Source organism: Perca fluviatilis, chromosome 12 (genome assembly GCF_010015445.1).
Source record: "Perca fluviatilis chromosome 12, GENO_Pfluv_1.0, whole genome shotgun sequence".
Lineage (NCBI taxonomy): Eukaryota > Metazoa > Chordata > Actinopteri > Perciformes > Percidae > Perca > Perca fluviatilis.
In genome coordinates, this window is record NC_053123.1 from 6,216,476 (window position 1) to 6,243,839 (window position 27,364).

A 27,364-nucleotide genomic window follows, 5' to 3' on the forward strand; every position below is an offset into this window, starting at 1 on the left:
ATGACGAGGCATTTTTCCATGCTCGATACGATAGAGGATAGAATTTAGCATATTGAAAGCAATCTGTGTCTGTTGCAACTACTCAATCATAACTATGGGTTATGTTGCCTTGATTTTAAAAAGTTGGCTAGTTGTTATATATTACATCAAGCTGGAAAACACAGGGATCTTTTTAATCATAATATTAAAACTGGACTCTCTCAGTGTTATATCTAAATATCTGTGTGTGTGTGTGTGTGTGTGTGTGTGTGTGTGTGTGTGTGTGTGTGTGTGTGTGTGTGTGTGTGTGTGTATGTGTGTGTGTGTATGTGTGTGTGTGTTGTGTTGTCTGCTTTAGGGTCCTGATGGTCCTCCAGGCCCAGAGGGAACTACAGGACAGAGAGGCATTGTGGGTCTTCCTGGTCAGAGAGGAGAGCGTGGGATGCCAGGCCTTCCAGGACCTGCTGTGTGTATTCTGAACATCATGTCCTCGTTTGAACATGAATCCTATTCATCCGGTCACCACCTCTACTCTTCTCAGTGCTTCTACAGCGAATAGAGCTCAACAGTGACCGCCCACTTTTTGCGGCTCTGGTTCCAGAAGTGATTTTCCCCATTCTATATCGCCATTGACGTTTCATAAAATGCTTATATAAAGAGTTTTAAGCCATGAGCCAAGCCAACCAGCTACGAGATGAGTCGTGACCATAAAACATTTGATTCGGCACAAAAGAACATTTTTAAAAAAGGCAAAAAAGGAAAAGGTACAAGACTGTGTACAGGCACGATCATAGAATTCAATGGTAGCAGCTCACTAGCTGTTCACAGGTACTGTTAGTGCGTCCCATTTGTATTCGGAAGTAGGATTGTCCAAGGTCAACGTGGGAAACGCCCCACTGAACTTTGTTTCTCTGAAAATTAGGCCCTATATTCCCACAGCCCTATGTTCCCATATTTCTAAGATTTTTCTTAAAATTAGGTCCTATGTCAGGGTTAGGGTTACATTCCATCTGTAGTCCATTGCTACTGGATAATAGTTTGGGTGTAATTGGCTACCAAATTGGGAGAAAGGGCGACAAAATGTGTGAACTGTGGAAACATAGGGCCTAATTTTCAGTGAAAAAAAACCCCTGATAAATGTGGGAACATAGGGTTAGGGTTGTGGGAACATACGGTTAGGGTTGTGGAAACATAGGGTTGTGGGAACATAGGGTTGTGGGAACATAGGGCTGTGGGAACATAGGGCTGTGGGAACATAGGGTTGTGGGAACATAGGGCTGTGGGAACATAGGGTTGTGGGAACATAGGGTTGTGGGAACATAGGGTTGTGGGAACATAGGGCTGTAGGAACATAGGGTTGTGGGAACATAGGGCTGTGGGAACATAGGGCTGTAGGAACATAGGGCTGTGGAACATAGGGCTGTAGGAACATAGGGCTGTGGGAACATAGGGTTGTGGGAACATAGGGTTGTGGGAACATAGGGCCATGGGAACATAGGGCTGTGGGAACATAGGGCTGTGGGAACATAGGGTTGTAGGAACATAGGGTTGTGGGAACATAGGGTTGTGGGAACATAGGGCTGTGGGAACATAGGGCTGTAGGAACATAGGGCTGTGGGAACATAGGGTTGTGGGAACATAGGGCTGTGGGAACATAGGGCTGTGGGAACATAGGGCTGTGGGAACATAGGCACGCTCCCCATCAACAGTTGTGAAAGCTGTAGTAACATACAGTTACTAGCACTTCTGTCTCATTTGTGTCTCACTTAATCAGTCGTACACACAGTCCTGTCTAACTTCTATCTGTGGACATGTTGCTGCGCTGCTCGTACGCACAGAAACGGCGTCATGCGTTGTTAACTGGTGGTAGTGCCAACAATGGCTAACCTGGCTAGAGCTAACCCCACAATGAAAAATCAGACTGGTAAAGGGAACGCATTCAACTCGGGTGTGACGTCATTCCCAGCTCTCGACTTCAGAGTTCCGAGGCAAATGGAACGCACTTTGTAAACATTTCAATGGTAACAGCGAGTTGGACCAATCAGAGACGTCGCTGTTACACTTGGGACTGTGGTTAGTGTAGTACTTCTCCATAAGTCCATGAATAAAACATGCTTTTCTCTAAACGAGGTTGATTTCATACGGACCTGGGGCTTCTACAGGGTCATAAAACTTTTGTTTTTTAACCCTTGTGTTGTCCTTCGGGTCACTGGGACCCGAAGGACAACACAAGGGTTAAAATCTCGTCGCTCGTCATCATTCTACCTCGGATTGGTTTAGACATTATGGCTAATAATCAAAATCCTTATGGAGAAAATGAATGCTTTTTTTAGTTGTTAGTAGTTTTTTTTTTTACTTCCGGAGCCACACTGATGAGCTCTATAGCTGATATGTATTTTGATACATAATGGTACTTTATTTTGTTGTTTTTCACTATCCCTATCATCCTAATTTATTTATCAAATAATTTTTCCAATCCAGAAAGTTTTAGTGTCTTTCTGTTTTTCTCCTGATGGTGTCACTTCTTTTCTGTGATGTGTAGGTCTTTGACATTTGTCTCGATGTCACTGTAAATGAGGGCCGGCCCTCAGTGATTTCTCCAGTATTCATAAAGGTTGAATAATTTAGTGTGTTTCATGTGGAACAGCCCTTTTAGTGCTGGGTTGTGAGTTGCCTGCTTCTTTTTTTTTTTTTTAGGGGCCCCCAGGAAAACAAGGATCCGCAGGAACACCTGGAGATAAAGGCCCCCCAGGTCCAGTCGGTGTCCCAGGTGCTAACGGACCTCGTGGTGATCCTGGTCCTGATGTGAGTACAACTTCGAAATTAGTTGAAGTTTTCAGACGATATCACCCAAAGTGTGTGTGTGTGTGCGAGATGTTAACAGCTGTGTTAATGTTTCCTGTCTGGTTCTCAGGGCCCTGCAGGAAGTGATGGCCCACCAGGAAAAGATGGCGTTCTGGGACAAAGAGTAAGGGACAAAGAGAATGAAAATGTGACCCGTGTGTTGTGTCTCACACTGCGAGTGACTGATCGGTGTTAACCTTTCCAGGGAGACCGAGGAGATCCTGGTCCAGAAGGTTTGCTTGGTCCTCAGGGACTTCCTGGCCCTCCAGGTCCTGTCGGTGCACCGGGTGATGCTGGACGGAGAGGAGATGCTGTAAGTGTGTGTGTGTGTGTGTGTGTGTGTATATGTATATATATATATATATATATATACACTATATACACACAGACATATATATATATGTCTGTGTGTATATAGTATATGTATATACTTTCTGGTACAAGTACGTCATAATTGTATTTATTTTAGTTTAAGTAATGTCTTTGTAATGTCTGTTTTTTTGCTTTTCTGTTGTGATTTAATTATCATTAATCTATTTTAGCAAGGCTGACATTTAATGTTTTATTTTTATCTTCTACATGTTAAAGACAAATGAATGAACACAAGTTTGAGATAAAAAAAAAAATGAGTGATAGGATAGGTGTGTTTGGAGTTGTCGAGTTCTCAGTGCTGGCAGACGTCTGTGTTCCCTGGAGGCTTTCTAATGCTGGGACTCATTTGCAGGGCTCAAGAGGACCCGTTGGTCCCCCGGGCTCGGCTGGGAAGAGAGGATTAGTGGTGAGTCTTCGACACGTAGTTACACAGTTCACTTACATACATTAGATGCAACGCAAATATTCAAAACCATCATGTCAATCGTTCTAATTCAGGGACCCCAAGGACCAAGAGGAGATAAGGGTGACCTGGGAGATCATGGAGAGAGAGGGCAGAAGGGACATCGAGGCTTCACTGGTCTGCAGGGTCTTCCTGGACCTCCTGTAAGTTAAAGTAATCAGTAATCCAATTTGATTATGCTGACTCATCTCCCTGACTAGGTTTACATGCACATAATATTCAGTTTTTTGTTGTTGTTGCTCTTTTCTAAAATCCTGTTGACATCCAAAACGTTCATAATGTTTAACCACTTAGCATTACGACAGCCCGCCCACAGTTTTTGGCGAATTTTATAGGAACGCTAATAGGTTAAAAGTTAAAAGTAGCTGTGTTTCTTTTTCTTTTTGGGCATACATCTCTACTACACAGCCTCGCAAACTGTTGGCTGGTTGGTTTGCGCACAACAACCATAGCAACGCACAGAGCTGACCGTGAGCCGTAAACTGTTGCAAACTGTGGTAAAACCCCAATTGAGACTCATATTCTGAATGTACTGTATATGTCAGAAGAATGCCTCTAAAACCCAAATCATACTGGCATATCACACATATCTTTATCAAAAGTGCTATATTCAGAAAAAGGCCTTATAAAGGAATATCCAAACGCAATATGCTGTTTACATGACCTGTATCTGATTCAAAATATTGTCACATTCGGAATAATAGTGGAATATTAGTGTTCCCACCCTGTGCTCACACTTCTTCTCCGTTGTTCAGATTGACAACTGTGTTCTAAAATGACAATATGTTTGGGGCAGTCGACAATTCGTCAGTCGACAGTTTAAAAGCATTCACTTAAAGGAATATGCCACCGTTTATTGAAATAGGGCTTATCACGGTCTACCCTGGATGTAGATAGGTGGGCCAACGCATTTAATTAGGTTAATTAGGTAATTAGGTTGTTTTTTTATCTTTTGTTGGCTCACTTTTACTTACAACATGCTAACCGGCAACATAGGATTCCATTCACTACGCTAAGCTAACTAGCGGCGCCGGTGTTGCACCGGACTAAAACAATGCGTGCACAAAAAATTAACAAACGGTGGCGTATTCCTTCATATTACACACGTCTTAACTGTCACGCAGAGCATCAAACGTACGGACAGGAACCAAGTGATTTCACTTGTGGGGTGACAACAGACTGTAGTGCAGCAGTTCAGGAGAGGCTCCAAAACCTTCAACATATTCACCCTTTCATTTTATGTATAGAAAGTTTACAACTCCAAATCTGAGGTCTGGGTAATTCTGACTGAGGATATCCCTGCAGTCATGCCAAGGTTGGATTTATCAATCAGCAATCATTTTCGAGCCAAGGTGTCTGACCATAGAGAATATTACAACAGGTGAAAATCTACGGTCTGACGTAAATAACCGTTTTTTTTTTGTTTTGTTTTACTTTAGCATTTTGTCGCTTTAAAAAAACCCAAAACCTTATTTCAAAGTATTTATCTTTAATTCAATTCAATTGTATTTGGAGTGTCAAATGAAATCAAAATGTCACCAATTAAAGCATTAAAATCCTTATAACGGAAAGTATTTTTCCTTAACATTAAATATTCCTGACTGAGTTTTTATATTTTAAGTTATTTAACACTCAAACTCTGCTAATCTGCTTTTTGGCAACTGTGTGGGTGTGGTTTGATCAGATTTGATTGACAGTGCTGGCAACAACAGCAAACAAACCCACAACTGCCATGTCATGGTTTTGATTGAGGTATTGCTAAATCCTGATTGGTGCAGAGGCTGATTGACAGTTGATTAGCTGAAGAGTTTTGAAGCATGCATTTTCTCTCTTGCAAACTGGAACACCTACATTCAAACTGAGCATTTTTTTCTAAAATCCATCTAAATGAAGAAAAAAAACGATATTGTGTATGATATAGACTATAAAACATAGCATAAATCAGATGAGGATGTTTTGAGGAATAGTCTCCTACTGTATGGTGCAGTTACTATAACATGTAGGGCCCTATTTTAAGGATCTAAGCGCACGGCATGAAGCGCATGGCGCAGGTGCGTTTAGGGCGTGTCCAAATCCACGTTTGCTAGTTTGACGGTGGAAAAAAGGGTCCGTGCGCCGGGCGCGTGGTTCAAAAGGGTTGTTCTTAGTGTCTTCATTAATTCATAGGTGTGTTTTGGGCGTAACATGCAATAAACCAATCAGAGATCATCTCCCATTCCCTTTAAAAGCCAGGCGCGTTTGGACCTTGGTGCATTGCTATTATGATGGCGGATTTGCACCATAATATTTTTATTTGTAATCTTTTGCTTGTTTGTGTGCTGCTGTGCTTCCCTGTGTGTGTGTGTGTGTGTGTGTGTGTGTGTGTGTGTGTGTGTGTGTGTGTGTGTGTAACAAGCATAGTTGTATAGCATCGTGTGTCCAGTAAGCGCAATTTTACTAATTAAAATAACAATGAAATGCTGCGTTATTGACTGTAGACCAGGTTTTTGTTGGTCAATGGCACGATCACTTCCCGCTGCCTCAAGATAGCAATACGCCAACAATGCACCTGAACACACCTCCCTGTAAGTCCAGCACACCCATGGGTGCAAGGATGGGCGCAGGTGCATTTGCTATTTAAATGACAAGCACAAGTGCACCTGTGTATTCTGGGAAAACTTAAAAAAAATGCAATGTGTAAATTACATGTATAAAGAGATATTTTCAGATTTATTTATTTCCTTTTAGGGTACAACAGGTGAGCAGGGAGCTCCAGGAATCGTTGGACCAAGCGGACCCAGGGTAAATAAAGGCTACACTTTCATTTGTTTCTGGAGGAAAACATGCTTTCCTGAATTTCACTTTTGTAGTGATATAATGAGTTTGTCAAGGAACAAACACAATACATGTTTTAGTTTTATTTTAGCAATCATTTTGGAATCCAACTCCTGATTTGAAGGCTAAAGATTAACGGTGTTTAATGTGAATATGACTCAGGGGCCTCCTGGACCTATCGGGCCTTCTGGAAAGGAAGGATACATTGGCCAGCCTGGACCGATGGGGCCTCCTGGAACCCGAGGAATCAGCGGAGAAATCGGACCAGAGGTACTTGCCCGTTACACAGAGTTGAACTGTATGTGAAGTGAACTAATAAAAAGATTGCAGCGAACGGAGTGCCAGTAGCACAGCCAGATGTTAGGAAAGATCAGACCATATGATGATGAACATCTTTCCAACAGATGTTCGGTGGGTAGGGAACAAGGGAACGCTACAAGTGTCCGATTAGTGTCTGACTCTGAGTTCTGACTAGAGATGTTCCGATAACAGTTTTTTTCCTTTCCAATACCGATACGAGTGTGTTAAAAAATACACACACACACATATATATATATATATATATATATATATATATATATATTATTATTATTATTTTTTAACAGCTGTATACTACTTACCCTGTATGGATGTGATATGATTGTTAATAATTCTTGTTGGTCTGGCTTGGGTTAAACTCTTTGTAAAACATGAACAAACTCAAACAATGAACGCCATCAAACTTTCTTTTATTATCTAGTTTGCCAGTTAGTCATAACGGAAAAAGAACCTAAATAAAACTACTTTAAAGTAGATTTTATTCCGAGATAAATTACGTGGTATCGGATCAGCGCATACACTCCAGTACTTGCCGATACGGTGGCTTTTCAGATACTGGTATCGGAATGGGAACATCTTTAGTTCTGACCAGTAAATAAACACATAAAAGCTACACATAGACATAATAAATACCCCTGCTATTCCCATCTCCACAGGGCCCTCCAGGAGAGCCTGGCCCCGCAGGCCCCCCTGGTCCCCCAGGACCTCCCACGGCTGCTATGGATGACCTCTTTGGCAGCGGCCCTCAGGATTACGACTCGGGCCCCCCTCCTCCTCCGGAGTTCAGCGAGGACGAGGCTCTGCCCAACAGCAACGCGTCCAGCATAGTGGCCGTGGACCCGAGCATCCACGCCACCCTGAAGGCCCTCAGCAGCCAGATCAACAGCATGAAGAGCCCCGACGGCAGCAGGAAACATCCTGCCAGGACCTGTGACGACCTCAAGAGATGCTACCCCGACAAGAAGAGTGGTGAGTGGCAGCGACAGGGTGTGTGGGACGGGGGATTGATTCATCAATACAGCAACGTATCGCAATATTTTCTGTGGCAATACCGTAATGATGCACGGTGCCAAGTATCAATCTTTTTTTTACGATTTTTTGGGGGGTGGGGGTTTTGCCTTTAATTGATAGGACAGCTGTAGAAAGGAAATGGGGGAGAGAGAGGGGGAATGACTTGCAATAAGGGGCCGCGGGTTGGAATCGAACCCTGGGCTGCTGCGGTAAGGACTGAGCCTTAGTGCATGGGGCGCATGCTCAACCAGGTGAGCTACCAGGGCGCCCCAGTATCGATCTTTTATTATATAAATTGCACATGAGAATTTAACTTTTTGATACCACAATAATAAAATCAATAGTTTTTTTCGGTCCACTAGATGGTGCAGTTGAGAGACATTTGTCTTCTTAGATAAAACAAATGTTGACAAAGTTTTCCTTTGGGGACAAAATTGGAAATTGGATAAAAGGAAATAAAAAGCAATATATGGCCGAATATCTAAATATGTCGAAAATTGCAATAATATCGTATCGTGACATAAGTTTCGTGATAGTATCGTATTGTGGGGTCTTTGGTGATTCCCACCCCTATCACAGAGGAAGGTGGAGAAGGAGTGCTTGGGGAGATGTTACACTGCTTAAAGAGAGAATACTGTACAGGAAATCTGTCTGCTACATATACTAAATGTACAAAACAGAACTGAAAGACAGTCCTTTGTAGTGACAGACGATAGGCCAATTAATCGGTCGGCCGACTAATCACACACGTACACTGTGTGCTGATGTGTGCACATGAACATGACATACCAGGGATCAGCTGAGGATCAGCCTGCACTCACGAGGCCACCAAAAAACCACAAATAAACAAAAAAAGTCTGCGGAAAACCTCTGCAGGTAGCCTCGTCAGCGTGTCTGCTGTAGAACAGAGTTAGCGCCCAACCTTATGTCGATGATATATGTATCGGAATCATGTCAAATAAATCGGGGACGCGGTCAAAAGTCACACGTCCATAATTCCTGATCATTCTGTTGTGTAGGCGAGTACTGGGTGGATCCAAACCAAGGCAGCGTGGAGGACGCCATCCAAGTGCACTGCAACATGGACACCGGAGAGACCTGCATCACGGCTAACCCATCCAGCATACCTCGTAAAGTGTGGTGGAGCGCTTCCAGGAACAAACCTGTGTGGTTCGGAGCCGACATCAACCGTGGAACACATGTGAGCAGTAACATTTTGACGATGGGCAAAAACGATGATGGGGGGCGGGGGGGGGGGAAAGAGGGGGAGCAAAGGCCCAGCGAAGTGCCCTAAGACTTTATGGAAGAAGAATCTTGTGAAGAATACGTTGTTGTAATTGAAACATTAAGAGCTACAGACTTAGAAAAAAAGTTTGCTCAATAAGGGGCCAGAACAACCACATTTTGTGGGGTGTGGGGGGGTGGGAAATAGTGAAAGTCATGTTGTATTATTAGTAGTGTGTCTTGGCTTACTGAAGGTTTTTTTTTCTATAAAGCCCTGTATTGATTGCTTTCTTTGTTTCTCTAGTTCACTTACGGCAACAAAAATCAGCCGGGAAACTCCGTCACCGTTCAGATGACTTTCATCCGCCTGCTCTCCAAAGAGGCGTCTCAGACCATCACGTACCACTGCAAGAACTCGGTGGGCTATAAGGACGAGAAGGCGGGCAACTATAAGAAAGCTGTAGTCCTCAAGGGCTCCAACGATCTGGAGCTCAAAGCAGAGGGAAACAACCGCTTCAGATACACAGTGGTGGAGGACTCCTGCTCAGTAAGTTCCCACTTCCCAACAGTAGCTATGCTCTTTTTTACATTTTCATTCGTTATTAACTGTAAGACTGGCCTTATTCTATGTTTTTTTTTTTGTTCTCAACAAATCCTATGAAATGGACAAAACAACAAAGAGTGGGTCAACATCTAGCATCTTTCAGCTCATCATTTTGGTTTTAAGGCTCACAACTTTACCGTTTTGGTTCAAGCTAAGCGCTCTCCTTAGCATCGTTTTTATAAAAAAAAAAACCTGATGAGCTGACTGTATGCTACCTGCCCAGCACCAAACGGCAGACAGACAGAGTTAGCGACTAGCTAGTGAACACAGTGGAGCATTTAGCAGCTAAACAGCCACATATTTCCCTCAGGAGGTGGTAAAGACCAAAAACAGAGCTAAAAGAAGAGAGAATATTGCACTTAACGTTCAGCATAATCACAATTCCAAATGAATGTTTGTGTTGTTCTGTTTCTGCTGAATGTTTAAATAGGCAACCGTTTGCCATAACAACTTATAAAGGTGATACTATGTTAGTGGTGTTTACAGTATGTTGTGCTGCCCTCTAGTGGCAAAAAACTAAAAATCAAATAATGACACTCTAGGCAGGACTAGAATAGTGCATGTCTAGGTAGTTCAGTTAATTTGGCGACTTCAAAACATCAGGGGACAAGCGAGATATATTATATTGTAATTCCTTTCCATGCATGCTGCTCAGATTAATCACAGTTCAGGGCTCTTTTGCCAACAGCACAGGGTTTCTCTCTCCCTCTTCTCTTGAGCCGTGCAGCAGCCAGTCAGCTGACACAGCCACTAAGCTTTATGCAAATGATACGTGATGAAGTCACAAATACACATGGGCGTATGACGTTATCTAGCGACTTTTTGAGCTAATGCTAGCTACTTTCATTGGAGAAGACTTGGCAACATTGGGTGCAGGGGCTATTTACATCCAAAGAATAAAGCACATTTTGTGTGCTATAGTGAGCAGTTTGGGCAGTAGGTTTGTGCATATGGCAATGAGTCAAAATCTAATTACAGTGTGTAGCATTGATCTTAATAAAGGAACATGTCACCCAGTGCAACAGTGTGGGCTCAACAATGGAGCCCTATGGCACGGAGGAATAAGATATATCAGGCTTTGGATACACAGCCAATCAATTCATCGTTGGTTCGTGTCTTTTCATGGGATTTGTTGACAATAAGAAACTAAAATAAAAAAAAACTAATGTCTAAAGTCTGTTCCCCTAAGCACAGAAAAAGTCATTAAACAATGTTTACCATTTCATTGCGATGCATTGCTCTTCATTGTTGGGAACAGTTACATTTAGTCACTGAACTTATATTTGTCAATCTTTTTTCAGCAACCAAATGGCAACTGGGGAAAGACAGTGTTTGAGTACAGGACACAGAAAACTGCAAGACTTCCTATTGTGGATATGGCCCCTGTGGACATTGGCGGCCCCGATCAAGAGTTCGGCATCGACATCGGGTCCGTGTGCTTCTTGTAAAATCGTCAGCAGGGATGCGTCGAGGAGAATCCTGAGACTATTGAACTGACAGCTGACACGATCAGCCACATTGTACATACGAGTACTGAGGACTATTCTGGCCCTGTGGCAAGATATTTATTGTGCCTTTCAACCCAGTTCAAGACATCGAAGATTTGTAATTTAGAATGAACTTTTACAATTTACTTCAAAATTGGTAAAAATCAGAATCATTCCTCTGTCTTCTTGTGTATGTTTGACCCCAAATGTAATGCATTTTGAGGCTCACTATGGTGAGGTTTGGTCCAAAGATATTACCCTTTAATTTTATTTTTTAACAAAACATTGCCAAAGATTAATGAATATGAAAGCTTTAAAATGGTGGTTATACCTGCTGTTCATAGGCTTTAAGAAATCCCACCGAAGCTATGTCCAATGTCCCTTCACTTCTATTTTTTACAGATTTGTCTATTTGTTTTTTTTGTGTGAAATGTTTGCATATACAACAACATTGTGGTGCTATTGAGGATACAAATACAGCCGATGATGCGTTCACCGACGCAGGTATTTTTTCAAGACAGTTTTGATGAACCAATGTCTGTATCCAGTTATGTTAAACTCTGTACCGATCACGTAGAACATTAAAGACACATTAAGACTGTCAATTTCTCAGTGTTAGCTACCTCGTCACCGAAACTGAGAAACGATGACACTACATGTAAATCTTTTTTCACAGGTGCTGTTTTGTAAGTAGTGTGATCCTTGTGCACTCCTCCCGGCCGCGCGGTACAGGGCAGGGTGTGGGGATACCAATAAAGATCTTTCTGTCGATGACGGAGAGACGAATGAGGTGTCGTGTGAGTGGTGTGTGGTGATTTGTTACATTTTTCTTACTTCCTTCAATTTCAATATCGTACAGTAAAAGGTAGCAGAGAATATTCTATTTGTATGCATGTCAGTTCCCCCTTTTCAGTACCCTGGACTTATATGCTCTTGAAATCCTTCTTATAATCAGTTTTATAGAATGAGCTGGCTGTGAGTGCCTGTTTGCTTTGTATTTTTATTTTTTTTACTATGCAACAAATTAAACAAACTGCTTGTTAATCCCCCCAAGCTCTTGTCATATTGATTCAGGTATAGTTAGGTCCTTTACGCTTGCCATTTTGCAAACAAAATCAATTTTAGACATATTTTGTAGTTAAAAAAAACAAAACATAATGTTCAATTGTTTCTAATGTAAGATGTTTGTTTTACATTTTCATGAACGTGTCCTCAAGTAATTTCATTGTGACCATTTGGTTCATATTGGAGTATATTTATTATAGATTTGTAACTTTTTTGAGGCTTGACTGCCTGAACACCCCACAGGCAGAGAGGAGGAGGAGGAGGAGGAGGAGGAGGAAGGAGCTTTCCATAACTGGAAGCAGATGCGTTTCATCCTTGGAAAATAAATATTGAAAATACTTCCCTCAGCCTGTTCTTGTTTGAGAAGAGTTTCTTTAAAGAAAACTTACCATACTAGAATAATTTCTGTCTCAAGAGGGTGTGTGAAAACCTGAGATGAAAAACCCAAAACACAGAGATGAAGGTAAGAAAATGTGATGTTGGACTATACATAAATGTCACTTCAAAGTGAAGTGCTCCTGAGAGCAAGACAAGGAGTCTAGAGTAATGTACTATGAAGCTGAACTTACAGCAATGATTTGGGCTAAATGCTAATGTCAGCATGCTAACATGCTCACAATGAAAATGCTAACCTGTTGATGTTTGGCAGGTAATGTACTTGCCTGGTTCGCTATCTTAGTTTAGTGTTACCATGCTAACATTAGCTAATGCGCACTTAACTCAAACGAATGGGAACATGGAATAGAACGTTTACAATGGTCACCATCTTGAGGTTTTAGCATGCTAACATTTTCTAATTAGCACTGAACATAAAAGGAAGTAGAGTAATGTTTACTATGGTCACCATCTTAATGTTTTAGCATGCTAACATTTTCTAATTAGCACTGAACATAAAGGAAGTAATGTAATGTTTACCATGGTCACTATATTCATGTTTTAGCATGCTAACATTTGCTAATTAGCACAGAACACAAATTAAGTAGTGTAATGTTTACGATGATCACCATCTTATTTTAGTGTGTTAGCATGCTAACAGTTGCTAAATAGCACTGAACACAAAGGATGTAGTGTAATGTTTACCATGGTCACCATCTTAATTTAGTGTGTTAACATGCTAACATTTGCTAATTAGTTGTGATGGCCAAATGAAGCTTCATTAACCATGTTGTTTATTTTACGAGTCCACTAGATGACACTGTGTTCAACAAAGGGTTGAAAGCACTCTGAATTTCCATTCCTTGAGCCTTTTTCTTTAAACCAAGACTGCCATCTTTAGTGGGGTAAACAAATACAACTAATGGTTAATGAAGCACCATACTAATTAGCACTAAATATACCAATATACGCTCCACCGTTTCACTCACCAATGACAAAACTATGAGATACCTAACACCATACTACATAATATAATTTCACCAATCAAGATTTATTAGTTACTCCATAACCATACAAGTAGACCATAAAAACTGCTATCACTCCTAACACTGAATTGAAAACAAACTGTTGTACAGGAGGCATAGCCCATGGAAAATTCTTCCACCTGAAAATACATTGTTTGGCTCATATACCTTCTAGATTACAATCAATTATTATTACTGTGTAGAGGAGTGGGTGAATGGCTGTACACATAGTGAAACTACTATACAAATGTTTTCTTATATCCTGTCCAATTGTGTGCCCATATATTTGTTAGTCTAACCAACAGGAGGCAGAGAGAGCTAATAAATATGCCTAAGTACTTCTATGTTAAAGATGAGAGTTAGACCAGGTTAAGCCTTCAGCCTTCTTCTGATTACTGAAGGGAAATTAAGTAGTCTAAGTAATGATTTACTCATAAAGCAACTTTAAATAGGCCTGAAGCAACTACTAACAAAGCACAAGATTGAAGCCTGACAGAGACACAATTAAAGGCTAATAAATAACATGGGTCAGATATTTTCAGATACGCTTTTATAAATGTGACATGGGTGACATTGCATTGTCAGTTGCCATCACATCACATAAATAGCCTAACTGTTACCTTTATCTGACGTTAATCAGCACCTGGCCTTTCTAAAACCTTTTAGTTTTCTAGCCATTCCACCACTTTGCTAACTGCCCCCAACTAATGTGAAGGATGGCAGGTGTGATAGGCTAGCCTATTGACACCAGTGTTGGGCAAGTTAATTCCAAAATGTAATACATTATTGATTACTAGTTACTGTAATTTGAGAGTAATTAGTTATATTACAATATTACTGTCTCTGAATTGTAATGCTTACACTAATTTTGCGGAAGTATTCTTGGCAGGTAGCTAGTCCATGGGGTCAACAAAGTCTCATCTTTATCCACTTTAATACATCATAATTTATTCATATTATTTTGTATTATTAATCTAACGCTGCAAAGTAACTAAAGCTATGAAATAAATAGTTAAGTAAAATGTTCAATAGCCTACTTGACTGAATTGTGGTGGAGTAGAAGTAGCCTAATAAGTAGGAGAAAATGAAAAATACCCAATTAAAATTGAATCAAAGTAGCCGACGGAAGGCTATAGTTACTTTCCACCGCTGATAAAATGTAATATTACGTGTAGCAAGACTAAACATAAATTCCCAACATGTTATTTGTCAGTTGCTCGGTTACATTGCTGTCGCCACTGACAGGACACAGGACAGGACACTACTCTCTGTAGTCATTTCAACCACTGAATGTAACACGTTACTCCCATCAATGATGGACTCTATGAACGTTTTTTTCTTATCATCCATTTATTTTTAATATCATTATGTTTCGGGGGGTGGGGAGTATTTGTTTATGGGACTGTGTTCGTTACCTGTCGCCCCTTGGTGACTGATGTCGATGTCTGTCTTCCACACGGTGCAGAACGCGTGAGGAGGTTCTATATACTGTCTCTGTGAGGTAGCCTGGACATGTGGAGGAAAGGCCATCTCTCCCGTAAAGAAATCGTTCCGAACCTTTTTTTGAGGCGGTTCAGCCATGGCATGCAAGCCTACAGTTATCCGGACAGCCTGGCTTGCTGAGACACTGAATTGAATTAAAGGCGCGAAGCATTTGGCTAGGAGGGGCAGGTGGGCGGAGGGTTAAATGCAGCGCTCTGATTGGCCAAAAGCTTTTCACTCCACTGCTCAGCGGCAGAATCAACGTCATAGAAACCGGAGAAATGCGAGATGCAACAAAATGCGTACCTAGAGAGCAGCGAATCGTACAAGTGTACTTAACGGTAGGGTTCCACACAGCGAAACACCACACGAATTTCGGCCAGCGAAAGTTTGCCTCGGGGGCGTGGTCGCGAAAACAACATGCAAGGCCGCAATTTTTTTTTTAAATGTACCGGACTGTCAGAAGACAGAGGGCGGTAAAAATGCACAGCAGCAAACCATCGGCAAAATGTTAGCTCATAAATGCTCTGGTAACCTGGCTATGTAGCCTAGCTGCCTTGCTATGCTTACAATTAAATGCAATGTCCGAACATGGTAGCGGTTGACCTGTCTACAACTAAACTATCTACAGTGGTCTATTTGGTGGTGTGTTTGCCCTGTTTAAGTTTGTGTGACATATAAACAACAATCCGGTTTGCTACAAGCTTCAATGTTCCCCAACAAAACATTTAATCAAACAAATGCACAAGTAGCCTTGCTAGCTAGCTGCCTGGCTAGGTTACAATGAAATCCAATGTCCTAACATGCTAGCGATTAGCCTGTCGGCTAGCTGAAAAGTTTGAGTGTTTAAACTAACATACAGTGGTCTATTCAGTGGTGTATGTGCCCTGACTAAGTTCGTGTGTCATATAAATCACAATTCATGTTGATACAAGTACCAATGTTCGTGTAGAAACATTTTAATCATATACAAATTTTCATGATACAGTGCTGATAACCTCCGCCATCTTTGTCAGACTTTTTTTGTAACACAAACACGCGGACCTGATTGGTTCTCCAGTGGTCCTCATTTGAATAAAGTTAAACTTTCGTCAACTTTATTTTGCTCCCCTCAGCAATTCGCTCTCATCTCGCTCAATCAGGGCGAATTTCATCTCCCTTAAACCTCATTGAGAGCGAAGCAAAATTTCGTTGTGTGGAACCCTACCGTTATGGTCAAAATGCATGTCGAATACGAAAAATACGTACATATTGGCAGGTCTGTTTATCCGGTGGGGACCAAACGTAAATGCGGGTGGCACCAAAGGAAAAGTCATGGGATTCATCCTCTGGAGAAATGCAAAATTTCATTGCCATCGACATATTTCAGTTTGGAAAGTGGTGGACCGAGCCATCCATAGAGCCATACTGGCAGCACGGCTAATAATACAATCTTTGCATTCAAGAGAAAACATTTCAAACACAAAAATACACAACAGCTAAATAACGTCTCACAAATATTAGATGATAGACTCAATGAGCAGTATTTTTTGCAGGAAATTTTTATTTAATATCTGAACGCAAAGTAACAGCAAAGCCAAAAATAATGTAAATATAGCGCATGAAAAAGCTCAAGTATAATAGTATGTGTATAAAAATGTAGTCCAAATAACATATTAATTAATAATTACAATAATGTCACCTAAGTTAAAAATAAAAAAAGCTATGTTGTTATGCTGCGGAAGTTAAATGCAAATACAACATTTATTCATTGGCCGCGTTCTGTGGCCGCAATACAAACAGGAATGTGTTAACAATACAGACTTCAAATGTTGCATACACACAAACTGTCTCATATGAAAATTCTGCCACAAAGTGTACCATTGGACATTTTCGACTATTTACATCTCTCATCGCCTGTGCAAGCAAAAGTACTTCTCTTTTTTACAAAAATAGTTCATTTCTATAATGGATCTGAAGTTTACCTTTGAAATATCGAAAAAACAAAAACAAAACAACAATCTAAATGCAAATACATATAAACCTCAAGATGAAAACTGTGACATCTTGACTCAACCTCAGAGTGGATTTTGGCACTTCATACAAACGAGTTAAAAGTACGCGACAAAGAGCATCTTCTTGGCATCAGCAGCGGCTGTCTAGCGGGTCCAGAGAGAAGACGGTGCCCTCTAAGGTTAGTCCCATTTTGAACCCCTCCTGGAAGACAAGCCAGACAACAGCTGTGACGCTCAGTGACCACGCGCCCCGACACGCTCTCTGTGAGTTTAGTCGATGAACAGGAGGTGGGAGTAATGTTTAGATTAGAGCCATAAACCTCTGAGGGTAAAGGAGAATGAAATACCAAACAAAACAGAGATTACAACACTGTTTTTCCGTCATGCTTGGCCATGCATTATGTTCAAGATCAAAATAACTTCATCAGAAACAACAAGGCATGCAGCTGATGAGAGAAGCACGTGGAACTCATTTATATCAGATGAGAAATTCAAAAGCTATTTTATTTTACCTGCTTGTAAAAATGTTCTTGTAATTGTTTTAATGTGCTCTTTAATATAGCTGCACTGTTTTTTTTAATTAAATGTGACATCGGTTCCAAAAGCTATAGCATACTTTGAAGCAGTTATTGGCTGAAAATCAACATCTTAGATGATAGGAAAATGTGTTGCTCACATTAATTAACAAGCCCCAGTCTGAGACAAGAGCAGCTCATTAACTACAGAGCGAGGGAGCTGAGAAAACAAACTGCTAATTAATCACATCGAGGCCTGAGCACAATATTCTGAATCTCTACTGAGAGAACAATGGACATTTTAGAGAAGATGGATGCAGGGGCAGGGCTGGAAGGGGGGCACGGGGTGGCACCGGGCCTCCCCGGAAATATGATTGGCCCCGCTGTCAATCTGACAATTGTGATTACCACTGGATCAGAGTACTGTCACTTGGCTGCCTGTTCTGCCAATCTTCCCTGCCCTTGTCACATGACCAATTCATGTTTCCATGGTGAATATCCAAAATTCTGATACCATGGAACCAGCACTGGAACTGGTTTTAAAAAAAAAAAGTAGCAGACTGAGCCTATAGAAAATGTGTTTTGTATTTGGAAATACAATTTGTTGAAAATGAAAACAAGTGAAGTTAATGTGATATTGTATGTGATGTGGTATTTTATGTGATGTTTTATGTACATTATTTTAAATTACATTGTGTTGCTATCCAATCCAATATTTCCTACATTTCGAAGCAGATTTTCAGAAATTCAACCGCACGGTGTGTGTGTGTGTGTGAGAGAGCATGCGACATCCTCCAAAGCATGCAAGACACAGACACAGACACCGACACAGAAGCAGAGCAAAGAGTACAAACCATCTCTGACGCTACAAGTGGAAAAGACAAGAGATGCAACCACTTGTTAATCGTAAAGACGAGAAAGAAAAGGTTAAGTGCACTGAAAGCAAGTGTGCCAGACTGCCAGTGCAACGTTGCCTCCTACTGGCAACAGCCTGCGTAATCTCAGCAGTCAAATAAACTGACTGACTGATTGCACACCAACTCAAGTTACAGCAGTGCTCACAAACTTCTTCTCATCCACCCTTTGCCCTAATACCTAGGGCTGTGCAATTAATCAAACTTTAATTGCGATCACAAAAACAATGCAATCGAGAACAACTATTATTGTGTGAAATAATGTTAATTACGTTTTGCAAGTAAGCTCTTATTTTGGCCTGTGTTCTGAATGAAAAAAAAAAGAAAGTGAAAACAGGAAAAGTATTCAGGGAAATGTCACAGTTTAACTGTTTCATCACTTGTTGTTTTTTAAGTTTAATTGCAACATCTTTCCAAAAGTCAATGAGTAACCGTGTTATAGAATTGTGATTTCAATATTGACCAAAATAACTGTGATTATGATTTTTTCCATAATCGAGCAGCCCCATTAATACCACTGTAAACCAACTTTACTGTTCTCAACCACTAATAATATTGGGAGAGTATTATATTATTATATTATAAACTCACCTTTTATGAAGAAAACTAAACTCACTTAACTCATTACATTTAGTTTCAACAGAGAGGGAGTAAAAGTCTCCAGTCGTGCTATGATTGTGTAGTTTGAAGAAAACAGACACTCTCTGTGTCTTCAATACATGTCAAGTTTTTTCTCATAATGATGTAAACAATGCAAACCAAGATGGTTACATCCCTTTTGAATTTATGAGTTGCCAAGGGAACTGAGATTAGCCCCACATGTTGCCTTTGCACTAACTCTGGTACGGACTGACTCACAGATCACAGAGTCTTTTTGGAAGTGAAAACGGAATGAAACATGAAAATGTAAATGGCTGGCAAAATTGACTGTACATTATATCAGGGCGATTGAACAGTTGCTAATTGAACAACTTGTTATTTTTCAAGTTCAGTAAATTAGCATCAGTTATTCAATTATAAAACTTCCTTTAGTTAGTTTAACTTAGTTAACTCCCATTTCCAAAGGCAGCAGGAAAACGTTTGTAAATTGAACCTGTTTATAATGTTTGTACATTGTAACAAAACAAGTCTAGTTTGAAAGTTATTTCATTGAAATAACACATTAAAATAAAGCATGAGCTGCCTAATTCCATTCACTTTACCAGGAGTTAAGCAAATTAGGCCCAAGCTGCCAAAAGACAGAAAGCTTACACTCTATTGCCTCTTATCCACTGCATGGTTCGGCTCCACTCTGCTCCCTTTTGGTACCAGTATCTTTTTGTTTCCCCTGCAGATAGTATACCCCTCGCCGTAGAGCGCACATTAAACTGCTGTGACATTATCTTGCTGAATTCTTTAAATCGCCAAACAAACAGAAGGATGTCTGCACTTTGTCAATTATATTCCCTATTGTACATAGTGTACGTCCTACTTTTTCAGGTTGACATTTTTCAAAATGTGGGTTGAGTGAATAAAAACATTGTGGTCGATATCGACGGTAGCTTGGCTATTTAAAAATGGCGGGTTTGTGCAGGATGTTCCGCGGCGCGCTAGTGTTGGTTCTCTCTGACCAATCAGTGGTCTGCGATGTTTTAACCCCACCTTTCAGTATCGGTTCAGCTCGATTGGAATCTTAGCCAAGGTGGTACCAAAAAATTTACCAGGTACTATCCACAGCTTTCGCAAATGAATAAAACCAAAACAGAGCGAGTCGAGTAGAGCCGAGCCATGCAGCAAGATGGGAACATTCCTCATAGATTCTTGACTTTGACTGTGACTGATGTATTTTGCAAAACGCTACATGTTGTTCTGTGTCCAAATAAATCATGCGCATATTGTGTTATTAATGCATTTCTAAATGAAGTTGTAAGTGGTTTCATGTCCCTGATGCATCTAAATAAAGAAGTGAGTCATATTCATCACTTTTTTCAGAAAAAAAATCCCCAGGAATATAGCTTTAGGTAATCGCTCACATGGGCTTTTTCCACTGATCCATGCACAACAGTACGTCCAACCTGATCTGTTTTACCATTATGAATTGTAATAAACAATGTACTGGAGCTCGCTTACAGTCCACAGCAGGCCAATTAGGACCAAACTGTCCTGAAGTGATTCAGCATGGCCCATGATGCACAAAGCCTTTTATATAAACAAGAGAAAATATAAATCTTCAAAGTGCTGCTACTGATAATAAGAGCGACAGGAGGCCGCTGTTGACGGCCTCCTGGCACTTCTTTCAAACTCACCTGCATCTCGTCCAGCTTTGACTGGATATCTGGAGGAAAGTCAGCCGACCCGCAGGTGAACGGATCAAACGGCTCAGCACCAAACAGGTCTTTCCCTACAAACACAGCGGGCAGATAAACATCACTCTGACTGGAAAGGGAAAAAAACTGCTGAAGTGCAGAAGTATTTTTCACAGCTGCAATCCTTTATTTTCTGCAGAATAAACCTTTCAGGAGCCGAAGAACTTATTAAAATCTGTAAATGTTATGATCAGAAAGTAGCTACTAGTAGGCCTGAACATTTTTTTTTTTTACATAATTGTCTGTCAATTGTTCTACGTTATCGTGGTTTCTTTGTTGTTGCTAACATTAGCTAAGGTCTTAAGGCGTATGACTGATAATTGTTGATTTTGTTTAGATATGCCAGATTGTAATTATATCAGTGATTATTGGCAATTATTTTATGAGACAATTAATTATACAGCAACATCTGGATTTGTTACAGCTCTAGCTGATAGCTAGCCCCTCCTCCACCCCTTTTTTTTGGAACACTACTATTACTATTATTAATATTGAAATATTATTTATTTATTATTAACATTACAGTAGTCATCATCATTGACTAAAACTATAATTGGTAAGTACTATGCTTTATTTTCTTCTCTTTATTTAACCCACTGTACCTCTGTATTGTTATATTCTTTTTTTTATATTTTTCCTTTCACAATCCTTCCACGCCTAATCCCAATAATTCTTTAACTCAACTCAGTTCTTCAGTGTTACGGTCTGTTCTTTATACCACTATGACCCCTCGGTTTTGTTTCCCTTGTCATTGTTTTGATGTAGTTATTTGTTAGCACATGTTTGTTCTGTGTTGTCCAATACCAATAAAATAAATAAATAAAAAGAAAGTAGCTACTGACTTATATCTGGTGGTAATGTGGTTGGTGGTGGTGGTGGGCAGCCGTTGCTGGCCAGTACGGGCTCCAGCGGCGTCACAGTGGAGAAGGGAACCATGTCGAAAACGTCTGTAGACATCTGGGGTTTCATGCAGATGCTCCCCGCCTGTATGTAAAGAAACGGTTAAGGCGACGTCGCACTTGTCTAAGCTTGCACACAGACAAACTAAACAGCAATATATTTTTTGTTAACAAAAGCAAGAGAAGAAGCAGAAAAAAGGAGCAAAAGACAGGCAAAAGCAGAAGACACTTAGGACTCAGGGAGAGCGACAAAGCACAGAGCAGAAAGAAAGAAAGAAAGAAAGAAAAAGCGGAGGGTGTTTACGCGAGGCCGCGGGATGCTGCATCCCTCGGTAGGCTTAGGAGCAGGGAGAGAGGGTTTGGCAGGCGGAGGAGTTAGTAGCCCACTGGACAAGTTGGACTCAGGCGAGCTCATAGGAGTGAGCGTGACAGAGGAGATCTCCAGACAGGAGATGCTGTGACACCAGAAGAGAGAGGAGGGCCTCTGCAGCATGTACGCTTCATTGGCTGCGTTTATATGCAGCGGCTAAGAAAAAAAAGATCGCAGACAGACAATGACCAGAGAGGAACAATATTATTCAGTCTTGCAGATTAGGAGAAAAAAAAGGTGTGGGGTAATTGCATTCACAGGAGGCCGTCACAAAGTACTGGCATTTGGCTCAATTACATGCTGAATGTATCGCCATTCCTCATCAGACCAATCAAGTGTGTAATTGCTTTGCTTCAGACACAGCTTAGACCCCCTACCCCACCCCAACAGAAACTCCCTCTAGATAGGTTCGCGAGTTTGAGGTGGCGCGTTTAATCGCACGAACAATATTTGCAAAAACCAGCCGTCCTTAAACATACTTAAAAAAAAAACTAAAAACTGGCAAGTTTAACTTTTATAATTAAGAAGATGGTCGTGGTTGTGTACTTTTGGCTGAGGTGGAACATTTGAATCCCAAATGATTTCAGAGTCACGCTACATTGATAGGTTTTAGTTTGTCTGCAGGCACCGCAGTCAAAAGTAAGACTGTGTGACTTCTGAAATACAAAATGACCCAATGTTGGTCTTGGAAATAAAAAGTTACATTTGTTGAATTCAGTGCAATCAGCAGTTTTGACCAGTTTTTCAAATCAGTTAAATACCTACTTTTTTAAACCTTTGGATGACCTCTCGCACTTTTTTAATTTTGATTTAAATTTTGATTTGTTTTAATATGTATCACATTGTATGTGTTATGTAAAGCACTTTGTGATTTTATCTGTGAAAAGCACTATATAAAGACATTTTACTCGCTTACTGTTGCCCATGGCTAATGTTAGCTTACCCTACATTAAGCATTTAACACTTGTACTTAATTGTGGCCACAGAGGCTGCTGTTGCAAAATGACATAGATCTTCATTATGTAGACTCTACATTTTGTTCAATCGCTAAACTGAAGAGGTGTGTGTTTGTGCAGTTTGTCCTCACTGGCGGCACATGAGCTATCATCAGCTGCTCTTCAAGATCTTGAAGCTGTTGCTTTAACTCAGAGTTTTCTGTTTCCAGTTCTTGAATCTGCAAAACAGGAGCAGTTCAGTCATTTAAGAAACCAAAATGAATTGTTGTATTGTGTCTGATATTGAAACATCTACAACTCAATTCTAACACAGAGTTTTACAGAAAATCTCATACATAGTATTATTAGGTTGGGGTGGACAACATCTTTCCATGATACTTTAAATTGTCACAGTCCTGTGGAAACTCATAGTCGGTTTTCAGCTTTGTGACAGCTTTGTGCATTTCTGTGGTAATCCAATGTTTTGTTAAACTTAACACTTAATCTTCTTCCACCTTCTTCAAATCCAAAAAGACCACATTTGGAGATACATGGTTGTCACTGGACAATATGTAATTTCATCAAATTGTTTATAGTGTAGATACAACAGTGAATGGGAATAACTGCTCTTGATAGAATAAAACACAAAAACACATCAAAGTACTTCCTTACATTGATGTGAAAATCCTGAAATATGAATGACATAGATGTTATAAACAGTCTGACGGATCGGAAATGTACATTGTTTTATGACATGTACCATCATATCACACAAACCCTTCCTTAAAATATAGTTAGAGGAAACAATCCCATACCTCAAGGGCCACTAGCTTTTCTAAGGGTCTTCATCATGTTGGAATTCCTAGAAGTGCTATGGATGAAACCATAACAACTACTGAGCTTGCACATCAACTGATCCAACTGAGCAATCTTTATCCACTGTGTGATACAGTTGAAAGCTCTAGAGAATGCAAGTAAGTGACCCTTGAGTTGAGATTGCTTTCTCAAAGTACTAATGTATTTCAAAGTTCAACAATGAGCTTTGTTTTAATGCTGAGTTTTAATACGTTTTCATACATTATTTTAAAACCTTTTTCAAGTAGCTAAAACACTAAATTAAAAAGTCTTTTTGACTACCATTTAAGAAATGACTGCAAATGAACCGTAAAATACGTATCACACTGGTGTTTAGCTACTACAACTTATCCCCCATTTGATCAAGTTCATACTAATGTTTTAATATGTCACCCTTTAATCAAAACCACAGGGAAAGCTCCAGTCTCAGCAGGGTGCACAATAATCCAGTTACCGGTTGTAACAACGCCGCTCATTAATATTCATTACTGACACTCTTCATCAACACAGCCTAACTGTCCATGCTGCATGGTTGAAACCAATCAATGGAAACAAGCTACTGCAATCATTAATAAACGCATCAATGTGTCAGCATGGTGGTATACAAAGTTGTCAAAGTTAAGTTCAAGTCCGTGTGAGACGTACTCTTTTCTGTAGGGTTCCAATCTGTTTCCTGGTTTCCACGTCTTTGCCTCCAGACTCCAGGAACTTTTTGTAGGCCAAGTCAAAGGCCTGACCGATCGTTAGAGTAATTTCTTCTGCCTGCGGCAGAGCAACAAAGACACGCTCACCACATATACCTAAATGTCACCGCAGCTTATTTACAGTTGAGTTGATCATTGATGGTTAACTACAAGATGTCAAAATACCAATGAAATGATAGCACAGCATCAAAATATAAAAACATACACAATAATTCTACATTCTGTCAAATGTGTTCTACATTGGTCTCGATGCAAAGACAAGGAAGCAGAAGGCACTTACACACTTTTCACTGTCAAACACATAGCAGAGGTGTTTGTTGGACTCGGAGTCTTTGCAGATAAAAGTAAAAATCCTTTTGTCCGTTTTGTCATCTGCACAAAAGGATATCCTGTGTAACTGACAGTTATGCTGCACATCCTGGAAATCAAACACAACAAATTCATTATTTATTTACTTCATGCTGAGTACGAATCCCTTCTTTCTCTACACAGGGTTTGTTGTCAGGATAACTTCAGGTGTCATGTACATTATTGCACCACCAACAACAATCTTTGGACTCACTTTTGTCTTGGGATCTAGTATCTTTACACCATAAATGGAGATCTGTAATTCCACTTTAGGGGTCTTCTGTCCCTCTGACTTCTTGATATGTCTCTGAAACTGCCAAAGAGAGAAATCACAAACAGACACATTTTGATGAATCCACTCAATTAATGCACCAACATCTATAAGGAACAAAAAACACATTCTAATGATATACAACACTACAACTACAAAACCCAATTCCAATGAAGTTGGGACATTGTGTAAAACTTAAATAAAAACAGAATATCGTGATTTGCAAATCCTTTCCAACCTATATTCAATTGAATACACTACAAAGACAAGATATTTAATGTTCAAACTGATAAACTTTACTTATTTTTCGCAAATATTCACTCATTTTGAACGTGATGCCTGCAAAACGTTCCAAAAAAGATGGGATAGGGGCAACAAAAGACTGGGAAAGTTGAGGAATGCTCCAAAAAAATCATCTACAGTCCATAATATCAAAAGATACAGATAATCTGGAGAAATCTCTGCACGTAAGCGGCAAGGCCAGAAATACCAACATTGAATGCCCGTGGCCTTCAATCCCTCAGGCGGCACTGCATTAAAAACCGACATCATTATGTAAAGGATAAGGTTAACACAGTTCGTCGCAACATCTACAAGTGCAAATTAAAACTCTACCATGCAAAGCGAAAGCCATATATCAAAACACCTAGAAACGCTGCCGGCTTCTCTGGGCCTGAGCTCATCTGAGATGGACTGACACAAGGTGGACAAGTGTGCTGTGGTCTGACAAGTCCACTTTTTTTTTTTTTTTTTTTACACAACGTCCCAACTCTGGAATTGGGGTTTGTAGAAGTCTAGTAAGGGAGCTTGTCAAAAATATAACCCATGTACTAGAGGACTTCACAGGTCTATCCGAACCCTAGGACCCAGGACCTGCACATCCACAGATCCACGGTTTATACGGTCAACTGGGTCTGTTCAACATAATGCCTGTGTAATATCTGAGTGGAGATCAGACAGTGCTCATGATGGAAGTGCTGTGTGTGAGTGTGTGTGTGTGTGTGTGTGTGTGTGTGTATTCAAAGTGCATTTGTGGCCATAAGGTGGTACGTGCGTGAGTGAGTACCCCTGCTCAGCAACTTAGCAATGCTAACATAAGCAGCCATAGCAACGAGCAATCATTATCATATAAGGTATCTCTATTATGCTAGATGCAATAAAACTGCAAAGCTGATTGTAAACGAGTCGCGTTTGTCATCATGACAGCAAGAGGACTTTTAAAAATAACAAGTGGATTAACCATGCTGTTTAAAGGAGCATGGAAGGAATAACAGAAAACCTGGATGTATTTTACCAACTTTCTTGGCAAGGAGGATGGATTATACAGTATGCAACACCAACGCACAGGGCACAGGGGCTACTAGCTACTAACGTTACATAAGGTTAGACACAAAGTTTGTTTTGAGGACTTGCAAATTAACGTTAACTTGTTAATAGCAATAAGCTGTAAAATCGGTGCCAATCGTCTGTCTGGGTTCAGGTCCAACATTTCTCAGTTCTGCACAGGTCCAGGTCCCAGCTTATTTCTTTTTTTAAATAGACCGCTCTGATTTCGGTTCCGGATAGTACATTTCAGGATCTTTTTGGGTTTGGCCATTCATTTTTGGACCTGTGAAGACCTCTTCCATGTACACAACTTTATCCGTTAATTTCTTTGGCCACTAGAGGAAAGCAGAACAAGCTGAAAACACAACATTGTTACCTAAAAAAGTTGATATGACGAACGCGCTGGCAATCGATTACAGGTTTATACCCAGTATTTCTGGGTAGGTGCTTGATCGTACCCACCAAACGAGTCACCAAACGGAACTGACATACTGCGCAAGCGCCAACGCTTAAGTTAGTAGCTAGCTAGCTAGCTATGCAGGGTTGAGGTTAGGGTTAGGTAAAAAGACTGGGTTTGGGTTAGGGTTACATCTCGTTACTTATAACGTAAGTCACGTTTTCATGTATAATGAATTATATAGTAGATCATTGCTGCACTTGGCCTCCTATATATTCACTACAACGTCCCATTGTAGCAGGGTTCAAATAACTGTGTGTTGACGCCTGTACAGTATGCCCGTGTTGTGGTTTGGTGGGTACGACCTAGCATTTACTATATTTCTGGCCTTCTGGCAAATGCAAGTCCAATATTCATCTTGTTTTAGC

The 27,364-nt window shown here is 40.4% G+C and overlaps 2 protein-coding genes across 9 annotated transcripts in view; one reads left to right on the forward strand and one right to left on the reverse strand.

Moving 5' to 3' along the window:
* The window catches only part of col5a2a (collagen, type V, alpha 2a), a 79,814-nt gene extending 67,904 nt beyond the window's left edge, over positions 1–11,910 (forward strand). The window contains exons 42-53 of the mRNA XM_039817710.1: positions 338–445; positions 2,677–2,784; positions 2,894–2,947; positions 3,029–3,136; positions 3,548–3,601; positions 3,694–3,801; positions 6,386–6,439; positions 6,635–6,742; positions 7,447–7,759; positions 8,821–9,002; positions 9,330–9,572; positions 10,931–11,910. Of these exons, the coding sequence (XP_039673644.1) occupies positions 338–445; positions 2,677–2,784; positions 2,894–2,947; positions 3,029–3,136; positions 3,548–3,601; positions 3,694–3,801; positions 6,386–6,439; positions 6,635–6,742; positions 7,447–7,759; positions 8,821–9,002; positions 9,330–9,572; positions 10,931–11,077 (1,587 nt within the window). The 3' untranslated portion in view covers positions 11,078–11,910. The remainder of the gene's footprint in view (positions 1–337; positions 446–2,676; positions 2,785–2,893; positions 2,948–3,028; positions 3,137–3,547; positions 3,602–3,693; positions 3,802–6,385; positions 6,440–6,634; positions 6,743–7,446; positions 7,760–8,820; positions 9,003–9,329; positions 9,573–10,930) is intronic.
* Positions 11,911–16,830: 4,920 nt separating this feature from the next.
* The window catches only part of gulp1a (GULP PTB domain containing engulfment adaptor 1a), a 101,973-nt gene continuing 91,439 nt past the window's right edge, over positions 16,831–27,364 (reverse strand). For 3 of the 8 annotated variants that reach the window (XM_039817713.1, XM_039817711.1, XM_039817712.1), the window contains 8 exons: positions 25,157–25,255; positions 24,875–25,012; positions 24,536–24,652; positions 23,188–23,274; positions 22,035–22,256; positions 21,674–21,815; positions 20,772–20,866; positions 16,831–17,259 (listed from right to left, as the gene is read on the reverse strand). In XM_039817713.1, the coding sequence (XP_039673647.1) occupies positions 17,188–17,259; positions 20,772–20,866; positions 21,674–21,815; positions 22,035–22,256; positions 23,188–23,274; positions 24,536–24,652; positions 24,875–25,012; positions 25,157–25,255 (972 nt within the window). In that variant the 3' untranslated portion in view covers positions 16,831–17,187. The other 5 variants (XM_039817714.1, XM_039817715.1, XM_039817716.1 and 2 more) reach the window with 5 other exon arrangements.